We start from the raw sequence: 12,177 nt of genomic DNA, 5'->3' as shown, positions 1-12,177 counted from the left end.
TAAACCTTTGAGTGAACTTGTTTGCCATGGCAGCAAGGTATCCATAGTTTTACTTAAGGATAGGAACAAGTAGAAATAAGTTGTGTTTAATTGTGACAGATTATGGTTGTTTTATTAACTTTGCTGCCCATTTGGTGGAAAGGGGAAGAAACCAGCAGGACTGGATCACTCTGGCGTGGTTTAGCTGATTTTATTTTATGGACAATGCCAAAAGATGGCAGCCTGCTCAGTGGTGGCTCCTGCCTTTTTTTAAGGAATCATGGAATTTGGTCGGTCTCTGGGAAGAATCTTGTTCTGTATACCTACGCAGTCTCCATGAAGTTCAAGAAAATATTTACTGAAATGTAAGTCCTGGAAATGGGGACCTGAACTGTAAGATGTGCTAAATTTAGTGGTATGCTATACATGTGTGTTACCAGTTATAGAATCTGCTAAGTCTGAAATCTCTTAGCCTGATGAAGACTTACTGCCAACTCTTTCTGAATCCTATCTTTCAGCTGCTAAGTTTTTCTTACTTTTGTGATCCTGTGAAAGATTGAGCATCCACACTGATCAGAAAGTTTGTGTGGATGATATTTCAGTAGAACTTAGTGCTCTTGGATTAGCTTCTGTGCCTTGGGTGAAGAGCTCTTTATTCTGCCTGTCAATAGAAACAGTACTTTTCATCTAAATTACAGCTGCAAGAAGGTGGAGTTGTGGGCTTTAAATAGTTATTCTTCTTTTTCTTTATCTTGCAAGGGAAAAGCTGCCTTCTATGTTCACCTTTTCTTGTTTTGTTTAAGTAATATTAGAAATATGTATAAATTTGGACTGCTAGTATGCAAAGCTTTCTAGCAAAGCACTAGCGGATAAGTTAATGGATTTTGCTTTGTCTTATGCCATCAGATTGAAGCTATGCCTTGCTGCCTGTCCTTTGTCTTGCTATGGATCAGTTTGGGCACATTTGCCTGGTGCTATTCAGGTTTTTAGTAGCCTGTCAGTCTTCATTCAGGGTAAAAAGAACTTTACTCTTTTGTTCATTGAGTACTGTTTTGCTATTCATCTGCATACCTACTTTTAGAGAACAATTCCATTATCCGCCTTTGGTGAAACTTCATGCCTCCCAGTTCTATGGGTTGCATTATCGTCTAGGCTTCAATGAGTCAAAGAGTGTTGAAGACAGAAGATAACCTACATGTTTAATGTGACATCACTTTAATTATGTTTTTTTGTCAACGCTGAGTAGTAGAGGTGGAAATTTTTGCACTCTGATCTGCAGAGGAAGCCAGTGGTTCACCTCCTGTAAACCCTGCCATTTGTATTTTCTTCCATGAGAAGATGATTCTAGTCTGAAAAGACACTTTTTTGGGTTTCTCAAGTTCATTGGTGCCTGATGGAGTGTGAATGTATGGATCCTATAAATGTGGGTGTATTGAGGTAATGTTTGGCAGTTTTGCACTTATAAATAACTTGTGTTTTGATAAAAGAAGGGACAGCATCAATGGTAAATATTATCTTTTAATAAAACATGATTAAGTAGATAAAAGCTTAGAGAGAACTGTGGTTTATGGTGCTGTATTAGACCTTCCTATTGTGTATCATATTTTCATTTTATCTTCATCACAAATGCTGTGTAATATTTTTTTTCATCAGCTGGCTCATCTAGCTTTCAACTGAAGAAAGGAATATGTTCATTTTCTCCCCAGGAGTTGGTACATTAGCTTTGATTAAGCTTTAGTCAAGGTATCTCTCCTACTTTCTGCACTCTGTTTCGGCAAAGGAAATATTTAATATTTGGAAAACTTAATCTATGAATGAAGAATTTTGACTGAGATCTTTCATGGCTTTGTCCTGTTCAGGTATGAGGTTAAACACAGTATGTATAAAATGAGAAGGAAATTAATATTCAACTTCTCCCCAAAAAACTCCCCACTCTGGCCAGTAAAGACCTTGCCATTTCATTGTTTTGCTAATTAAGCGCCTAACATTGTGACTGGATTGCAAAGTAATTCAAGTAACTCTTGTGTTTTTAATAAGAGAGGTCCGACATCCTAAAATTTGGTGAAAACATCTAGAAATACAAATCCTGGAATAAAACTTGTTTGTTGGGGAACCTGGATCCCCTTTGTTCCATGCAGTCTACTACTGTCTTGGAAAGCATGAAAAAATAGCTTAGGGCATGACTATTCAAGCAGAAGATAGCAGTGCTACCAGCTGGGAGGAGAAAAATGGGTGAAGAAACTGGAAGGTTGTCCAGAAGCACAGGATCTGGTTGTAGGATAGGAATCCAATTCTCATTATGCCAGGTCTGCCTCAATACAAAAATTTGGCATCTGAGGAAGAACAACTTTCTGTATCACATAATTAGCTTATCATCCTGAAAAAACCTGATGGTCTGGTTTCCTCTGGGCACTGAAGCTGGGTGAAGTTGTAGTGTGGGATTCTTGTGGATGTTTTAGGTAATACTGAGTGAATGTATGAGGCCGTAAGTATCCAACCCTCCTTAATCATCTCTGCCAGTTTGCTCTTTCAAGTGGTCTTGCTAATGACTGGAGTAGCGATTCGCATCAAAGCCAGTGAGCCTGGTTCTGTTCTTGTTCTTACTCCTCTCCTTTTAGCCACTTCTTCCTCTCTTAGCTGTGTGATCTTCTTTCTTCTGTGGTGATACAGTATTGTTCTAAGCTCTACATGGCAGCTAGTTGTAAGCTTGCATAGTCTGTTACAAAAATGTAGGGAAATACTGGATAAGTAATTCAAAACGATCATTTGTAGGTTGCAGAGTACTTTGGGACGTAAATAATTGGAAACTAATTGAAAAAGGGTATTAACCTTTTGTTGTGTTTAAGATAACCAGTGACACGAGAACCTCTAATAAAGATTTCAGCTATTATTACAAAAGAAAACAAAAGGTATGTTATGAAACTGCACCAGCAATAAAACCCAAACTACGTATATAATCACTGTGCAAAGAGCAGGTCTTTCACTAACTCTTAGTGTTGAGAAGGGAAAGGTGCTGGAGAGCTTTTTTTGTCTTTGGGGGGGAAGGAGATTGGGTGAGGTTGGTTTTGTGTAGTTTTTTTTATTTTTAATTTTTTTTCTTCCAGCTTTGTGGGGTTCACCATCACAACTCTTACCCTGGTCTTCAGCTACTGTCCTTGAGAACTGAGTGTTTGTCCAGTTCTCTGACCTTCATATCATGAGTGTTTTTCATGAAATATGTTTCTGCCTCCTATCTCTAGTAGCTAATGAGCCCTCACTAGTCATATATGTAATCTGGAACTGTAACTCAGATTTTTCTAAGGTTCTGACTTCCTGCTGCTATTATTTAGTCCCCAGTGACAGCCTTCTTTGCACTGAAACAGTCACCTGCTACTCCTTTTTTTAAGGTTATATAGAAATTGACAGCTCATGTTCATGACCATGTGGATCAGAGGTCTGAATTAATATTTAATAAAATGAAAGAACCCTTTTCTCTCATTACATGGTAGCTGATGGAAGGTGTAAGGCCTACTAAAGGTAGTGATTGAGCGACTGAGCCAAGTGGTTCATGTGTTTTCCCCTAACACACACCCCCCAGCTCTTGTCTGAAAGAATCATAGAATAGTTTGGGTTGGAAGGAACGTTTTAAAGGTCATCTAGTCCAAACCCCCTGCAATGAGCAGTGACATTTTCAACTAGATGAGGTTGCTCAGAGCCTCATTCAACCTGCTTGAATGTTTCCAAGGATGGGCCATCTTCCACCTCTCTGGGCAGCCTGTTCCAGTGTTTCACCACCTTCATCATAAAAAATTTATTCCTTATACCTAGTCTGAATCTACCCTCTTTTAGTTTAAAACCGTTACCCCTTGTCCTGTTGCTACAGGACCTACTAAAAGTCTGTCCGCATCTTCCTCATAAGCCCCCTTTAAGTACTGAAAGGCTGCAATAAGTTCTCCCTGGAGCCTTCTCTTCTCCAAGTGGAACAATCACAACTCTCTCAGCCTTTCCTCACGTAAGAGGTATTCCATCCTTTTGACAATTTTTGTGGCCCTTCTCTTGACCCACACAAACAGGTCCATGTCTTTCCTGTACTGGGAGCCCCAGAGCTGGACACAGTGCTCCAGGTGGGGTCGCACCCAAGTGGAGCAGAGGGGCAGAATCACCTCCTTTGACCTGCTGGCATGCTTCTTTAGATGCAGTCCAGGATACGTTTGGCTTTCTGGGCTGTGAATGCATGTTACTGACTTATGTCCAGCTTTTCATCCACAAATACTCCCAAGTCCTCCTTCACAAGTGCTGCTCTTAATCCCTTCATCCCCCAGCCTGTATTGATATGATACCAGAAGTTTCCATGCCCCAGGTGTGGGACCTTGCACTTGTCTTTGAGACTCAAGAGGTTCACATGGGCCCACTTCTCAAGCTTGTCCAGGTCCCTCTGGATGGCATCTCGCCACTCAGGCATGATGTCAAGGCTCCATATAGTGGTACAAAAAGTGGAAAAAATCGTACCAGGGAATGAGAATTAATTTACAGCTTTGGGGAGCTAACGATGGGGTCTGTATTGCAAACACTCAAGAAGTAGGAGCAGTTCCAGCAGGGTGAGACAGAAGTCTTCCAGGGGAAATGCATCACAGTGCACAGGAAGGACAGTGTTTTAACAGCTGTTCTTGGATAGCTGTTTAGAGGCACACACAAAAAGTATTTTCTTTGTCTCTGTAGCTGGACTTTGCTTCTGCGTTGCTACATTCTTACCATTCTTCTCCCTTCAGGAGATTGAACACTGGTTTTTGAGGTTGTTTTGCATTTTGTAGAACTATCTGAGAATGGTATGGGAGTTTGACATAAATTTGTAAAGCTGTTTTATGTAGGTTGTTTTGGAAGAAAATTCATTACCTATCTGAAGGATTTGGAAAGGATATAGTTCCTTTGTTTTAGGAGCTGAATATGTGTTTTGTAGCATAAATTTGACACCTTAATTGAGGTATTATGCTGTATATTCCTTTCCTATGCAAGCAAAGACATTTATTATTAAATTCAAATGTATGTGAAGAAACAAGTCATAAAATTAATTTTAGTCTGTCTCTTTCTGTTCTTTGTCATCTAACTGTGAAAGGCATTATTGTCCTCAGTGGTTATGTGCCTACGTGACTGTGGAGAACAAAAGAGTTCAGACTGGTTACCTGAGCCTTAATGATAGTGTTAACCTTTTCTTGTTCATGTACATAAAGTATTGGGGAATTATGATATTAAAATGAGTTATAAAACAGCAGAGTGTGCATTTTGTTTCTCTGTGTTGCAGAAATAGGCATAGCAACTTTTCTTCTGTCACTGTAGTGGTATCTCCTATGTACACTTTTATTTAGTCAAGAAAGTCTTTCATATACCAAGATGTAAAATTAATTTAAAAAATCTGAGTAGTTTGCACTCTGTTTGAAGACCTCCTTGATGTTGGTATTACTTATTTGAAAAGAGCATTTCACTTTGACTATTTTTGAAAAATCCTAGTTCTTAAGTGATTTTTTTAAATTTGTCTATTGTACAGCAAAGTGATTTAAATTTTCATTATTTAAAGGTAGAATATGCAAAAGTAGAAGCAAGTTTTCATTGGCTATGCTGAGAATTTTATCTTCATAGCATCTTGGAACTTCTTCAGGCATAAGCATCCATGATGATGTAGCTCTTTTTTGCTAGAAAGTATTTCCTGTTTAGTGTGTTGCTGAGTTTGTGGATTCAGATTCAGAATTGTCTCTGTATTCCTTCAACAGTATTGCAATTCAGAGACTGTAAGTAAATTCAATTTTCTTGCAAAATAGCAATTTGGTGTTATATCCTGTTACGTAGTGTTTCATGTGTGCTTTTTTTTTCCCAACCCACCCACCCTGATTTTTACCCAGTGTCTTGACAATCTGTGATGGCTTCTTGATTCTCTGGAAAAAAAGCAAGGAGCTGTGTTTTCTGGGTAGCTCAGCACAAGCTATAGGAAAATCTACTGTATCAGAAGTGCAGAAGTCACTTCTGCCTGTTTTGTATGCCACACAGTAATTTGTTCTTGTACTCTTGGAACATGGACATCATTCATGAATCATCGGTCACTGTTGAACTTGATCAGCAAACGTGCTTCGAGAGCTCGGTTTTTTGGCTATTTGTGGGCACTGTTGCCTTCCCCCTCCCCCAATTGAGTGCTAGGGTTTTTTTTTCCAGAGGAAGAAAGGAGCATTCACCTAGGTGCTTGTTCTGCAAACTAATGTTAAGTGATGCTGCTAGACTGCTTACATGACATTCCAAAGATATTATGATGTCATGGTTTAACCCTTGAGGGTGATGATAGCAGACACACTAGACAGATAACATCTAAATGATGTAATCAAAACTATTTTCACAAAACTCAACCACATCCTTTAAAAATAGTGTTCAAGTAAATGATCAAATAACTTAGACCGGTTGGAAAAAATGCTGAAGTAGAAAGGCTCTTTTCCACACCAAGGGAGGAAGAAGAGCAGCTTTGCCTTGTGTATTTGTACACTTGCTGATATGGCAGGGGGAGGGTTTCAGATAGCTTGTATGCTATATGCATGAAAATGGAGTTGATGAATAGAAGCCATATAGAACCTAAGTGTGTTTTTGTTAAGAGATTATTCTTGCTCCTGTGTAACCTAGACTATTACACAGCATCCTCAGAAAATTAACTTTAGGTTGGTTTCAGTGTGTTCAGTGGGCAGTCTGGAGGGGAATTAGTCCAAACTAACTCATCTTTAGTCATAAGTAATTCTGTCATCAAACAGCTCAGTCCTATGGTCCTTGGCATTCCCCTTCAGAATAGCAGCATTTTTGGAATCTTAGCTTCCATCTGAAGATCAGAGACTTGTCATTGTGGACCTTACTGTCTGTCACCGTTAATAAAATGCCTTGAAACCTTTGAAACAGTAGTAGTGCATAAACTTGTTGGGGTTTAGCAGCATTGTGGTCCCCTCTTCCATCTGATAGTATGGAATAGTTTTGTTTGGAGTATGTATGTCCCTCTACATTTGATATTCTGGTTGTGGGGAGCCTATGAGAGCTTTGTGTGATCTGGGTAACTTCTAAAAGCTGAGTTTCTTGTGTGTATTCATTGAAAGAGTCTACTTGAGTATATGCTCCAGAAGTACTTGAATGGGAGAACAAAAGGCCCAGTGACTTTCCAAATTAGAAAAATAGCTTTGTGGAGAACATACTGCTGTTATTTGTCGCAAAGTTTACAAGTTTGCAAAAACGAAGATACTAAGCCCTGGCAGTGGTTTATTTCCTTGATTGCTACTAAATCTAAAGCTTCTTAATTCCTAACATGTACACTAAAAATGTGAGGTTTACACTGTTCTATTTGGTAGCATTTTTTTTACTTTTGAAAATCCCTTGACACTAAAGTAAAAGAGGATAACCTCTTCCTTTCTCCCACAGATACAGACGTTTAATGTTGAGGCACCATGCCAGACAGTGGAGGATTTAACGAATGGAGTTGTAATGGCACAGGTTCTTCAAAAAATGTAAGAAATTATTTAATGAATTAAATACAGTTTTTTATTTTTACATTTTGTAAAAATACAATTTGTGTATTTAAATGTATTTCAGTTCAAACTTGGCTGGTATTCCATAAGGATATGGCTTGTCCTATGCTTATACAGTACTTTGATCTGGAATATGACTGTTTTTTCTCAATAGTTTTCAGAAAACTATAGTAAATGGAAAAAAAGTTTGGTTTTAGGGGGGTGTTTATTTAAGTGTGAGTTCACTACAAAGTTAGATTAAAACTAGGCTTACAAATTCAAACTTCTAAGAAGCTGGAACCAGTGCAAGGTAAGGTATTGGCCCTGATTGTTTGAAACTACAGTTGGTATATCAGTATGTCATTATCGTATTATAATTCATGAAATAAAACTTCTGCAATAAACTGAATGGACTATCAGTTTAGCTGTTTGCAAAGATACTACGTTCTTGAAAGTAAGTGAAGGAATAATAGCTGTTAATCTAGATAATGCTTTTGTTCTTTTGAACTTGTAAGAACAAACAATATAAAATGCATTAGTTCGACATCTCTGTGTAATCTAGGATGTTTTGGGGGACTACAGTTATGCATCTGAAATGTAGCTACATGCAGATGTACCTATTTTCACAGAAATACAACTTTTTATTGTTCTTTAGGCAGCATTTGCCAGTCAGCAGTCCAAACTAAACATGCCATCTCCTACAGACCTATAATAAAAAAACCCAACCACCGACCTGCTTCATTCTTTTTAATGTGTGAAGGGTACTGTCTTGAGTGTAAATGCAGGATAACATGTTTCTCGTGTAATCTGTTGTAAATGAAGACTGGACAGGTGCAGAACAGGTATGAACAGCTCTGTGTTAAAGTTCTGGTTTGCATCAAAGAACTGTAGAACAGTTGAGGTTAAACACTCCAGAGGTGCCTTTCAATCCAGCTCGCCTGTTCAGAGCAGAGTCTGCTAGAGAAAGTTGTCCCAGGATTGTGTCCAGTCAGACTTCAATTGTATGGAAGGATACAGACTCCATAGCCCCTCTGGGCTATATGTTCCAGTATTCAATTGCCCTCACAGTTTTAAAAAAAACGAACAAACAAACCAAAAAAAAACCTCACCACCCCTACCCTGCAACAAACAAAAACCCCAACCAATAAAAAAAAAAAGCTGGGGGCATGTTTTTCTTTATGTTCAGGTGGAAGTACTTGTCTTTCAGTTTGTGCCCACTGCCTCTTGTCTGCTCACTGGACACAACTGAGAGGATTTATGAGGGTATAAAGATGAAGGAGCTGTGAGGTATTTATACATGGGATTGATAAGATCCTACTGAGCCTTCTCTTCCTGAGGCTAAACAGACATCTTGCTCAGTCTCACATTGTATGACATGCTCCAGTCTGTTAGTTATCTTAATTGCCCTTTACTTAGCTTCCTTGTATGTCCAAGTCTCTCTCATATTGGGGAGTCTAGGACACAGCACTCCAGATGTGGTCTCACCAGAGCTGAATAGTAACTCCCTTTGCCTCTTGGCAAAGCTGTTCCCAATGCAGCCCAGGATGTGGCTGGCCTTCCTTGCTACAAGTACGCATTGATGGAATGTGTTCAGCTTGCTTTCTACCAAGTTTGTTCTCTGTAAAGCTGCTTTCCAGCCGTTTGGCCCCCAGCATACGCTGGTATGTGGGGTTTGCACTTACCTTTGCTGAAATGCTTAAGGTTCCTGTCAGTCCGTTTCTCTAGCCTGTCAAGGTCTCTCCAAATGTCAGCAGAACTACAGGTGTATCAAATACTCCTTACAGTTTTGCATTATCTGAAAACATGCACTCTGTTCCATCATCTAGGTCATTACTAAAGACATTTAATAGTATTAACCCCTTGGGTACACTGCTAGTACACTGGCCTCTGGCTAGACTTCATGCTGCTGCTCATAACCCTCTGAGCATGGCAGTTCAGGCATTTTTCAACCCACCTCACTATCTACTTGCCCAGGCCATGCTTCATCAGTTTGTCCATGATGATGTTATCCTGATCAGATGGCTTGTAGTGGGCATCTGTAACAATGTCACCTGTGTTGGTCTGCCTGGTCATCCTGGCCCATTTCTCAGCTGTCTGATCATCCATCCCAAGACAGAGCTCATGCATTCCTGCTGCTCCCTCACATAAAGGGCATCTCCCTGTCACTGCATTCCCAGCTTGTCCTTCGTAAAAAGCCTGTATTTATTCATGGCAGCACCCTTGTAAGTAATGTGAGCCATCCTATGAAGTCTTTGTGATCCCAGTGAGACTGTGGCTTTCCTCCTGTTTGTTTTCAATGCTGCATGCATTAGTGCACAGGTGCTTCATGTGTGCATACAATCCTGCTGATTCCCAAGGATGAGAGCTTTCCCTGTAGTGTTTTTTTGTAGGCCTTCCCTTATTTATGTGCATGTGCTTGGAGTGACACTATTTCAGCCCTGATTTGTTGACTGAGGTAGCTCTTGTTCACATCATCTCATGCCCTCAGTCTGCTACTTTGTCACTTGATATTTGGTTGTATTTTTGTATTTTCGCTCCTTTATTGTTCCTTGTTTAAAAAAAGCTTTTTACCAGGCTGACCAGCCTGTTGGTGAAGATGCTTCTGCCCACTGTAGTCACATGGACCCCATCTCTTCCGAGCTTGATTCTCAAAGAGGGTTCTGGTGCTCACAGAAACCAAAATCCTGCTGCCAGCACCAGTTCACAGCCAGCTGTTGACCAGTAGGATCTGTCTGCTCCTCACACCTTTCCTGCTAACTAGCACAATTGGGGAGAACACCACTTGGGTCTTGACCATAGCTTCCAGAGCCGTGTAATCATACTTGGTACTTTCCAGGTCTCCCTAGCTGTACAGCTGCTGCCCAGGTAGAAGACTAGAAGGAGTAACAGTCTAAGGACTGGACAAGCTTTGGCAGTCTTTCAACAGTGCCATGAATCCAAATCCTAGGAAACAGCAACCTTTCTTAGATGATAGTCAGTCAGCTCTATCCCTTGCTAGTGCTTGCTACTTCCCTCTTCTACTGTGTAGCTCAGATCTACTGAATGCAGACAATTTGACTGCCCTCCTGGCCCCTTAACTGCTAATGAGGATGCTGAATCGGTTCTGTAGTTGCAAATCCTCAGGTGGAGCAGGAGCCTTCCTCCTAGTGAAAAAAGGGAGAAAGAAGAAATCTGGATGTAGTCAAATATTTAAAGGGAACACTTTTTAGCATGTGGAAAGTTAAGACCTGGAATGTAAAATCCTAAAGGCTTGAGGTAGAGAAGTCTTTTTCTAGAGAAGATGTAAATGGTGTGAAGTTTCTTTCTGCACTTAATTTCTCTTTCTGAGAGGAAAAGGAGGGATCACTTACAAGAATTACCTAATCTTTACATATTTTTGCGTCAGACAAAACTAATTTCAAGTAATGTCAGCAGTCCTCTTGCTTCAGAGTAATTGAAACAGTCTTTTTACTCTTCTGATGTATTTTGCTGGTACACAAAAGATGACATAATACGCCATCGCAGTAATGAGTTTTCCAACCCATCATTTAAATAAGCTTACTTATAAGTGTTCTGAAGTCTGAACATGAAGTTTGCAAGTCTGAAGGTAAATACATCGATCATGTACCACTAGTGTGGTTTTTTTTAGGTTTGGAAAGATGTCCTTTTCTACCTGCTGGAGTGTTAAAAGATGGTGACCGTATAAATGGTGTCTTTTGTAAACATAGTAAGTCAGGATTTCAGCATAATCATCATGAATCTCTTTTCAGAGTATTTAGAAAAAATGTAATAGCGATGTATCTAATATGGGTATTTTTCTGTCTTGAACTTCTGCTGTAGGGTATGAGTTCCATTTAACTTAATGATGGCCCAACAGTTGATAACTATATATGTTCTTGATTGTCTAGTTCAAAGGCAAGTAAAAATGTGGATTTAAAACATAATATACCTTGATACAAACCAAGACAAAACTTCAGTGTCAAAGGCCCCTCAACCTTACTGTCTGTTTGGCCTGGTACTGCAATGACCTGAAACAACTGCCTTTCTCCCTGGCACAGTATTAAGAAAACTATTCAGAGTTACTGTTTTCAGCTGATGAACCAAAGTTTTAAAGAGAGATGTACAATAAAAATACTGCATTTCTGTAGTTTGATTTTAAAGTAATTCCTGTAGCAATTGCCATGCTGAATATGGGAATTTTTTAGTTTACCCAGTTTGTATGTAAAGATCAGCTAAGCAATTTAAAGTTCTTTCTCTATGTCCTAGGTAATAATTTGAACCTGAAAAAATTAGTATTTGGTGGTCTTATTTTATGATAGTTGTGGTTCAGATTTACCATTTTGCATACTTGTGCAATGAATACATTGATACTCATGCAGAGATTTAGCAGTACTATTGCTAAATTTTGACTGTGTTCCTGCTGGGATAAACTTTGAAGTGCAGCAGCAAGCTGATCTTGGATTGTAAAACAGTAATGGTAACATATGAATGAGGGGAAAATATTACTGCGCTTTTTTTTTTTAGTGACAGAAGAGTGCTGCAATTGATTTTTGAAATGGATACCAAGGGTTGCAGAATTGCCAAATATTGTCTGGACATGAGAACATAGGCCAAATACAGGGATCAGCATTTGTTTAGTTGACTAGAAAACTGATAAGGAGCATACTGACAAAGCCATTTTAAATATTCTTTCTTGAAAACAAATCCGAGTTTGACACTA

At 39.3% G+C, this 12,177-nt stretch overlaps 1 protein-coding gene across 4 annotated transcripts in view; it reads left to right on the top strand.

Moving 5' to 3' along the window:
• The window catches only part of LOC102045936 (hook microtubule tethering protein 3), a 94,189-nt gene that overhangs the window by 7,177 nt on the left and 74,835 nt on the right, over positions 1-12,177 (top strand). For 3 of the 4 annotated variants that reach the window (XM_055698861.1, XM_055698859.1, XM_055698860.1), the window contains exon 2: positions 7,393-7,478. In XM_055698861.1, coding sequence (XP_055554836.1) covers positions 7,393-7,478 — 86 coding nt within the window. Of the gene's footprint in view, positions 1-7,392; positions 7,479-12,177 lie in introns of those variants that run through there. The other variant, XM_055698862.1, reaches the window with a different exon arrangement.

The sequence above is a fragment of the Falco cherrug genome, chromosome Z, assembly GCF_023634085.1.
Source record: "Falco cherrug isolate bFalChe1 chromosome Z, bFalChe1.pri, whole genome shotgun sequence".
NCBI lineage: Eukaryota > Metazoa > Chordata > Aves > Falconiformes > Falconidae > Falco > Falco cherrug.
The sequence above is the reverse complement of the archived record's forward strand: the minus strand, read 5'-3'. Positions and strand labels throughout refer to the sequence as shown.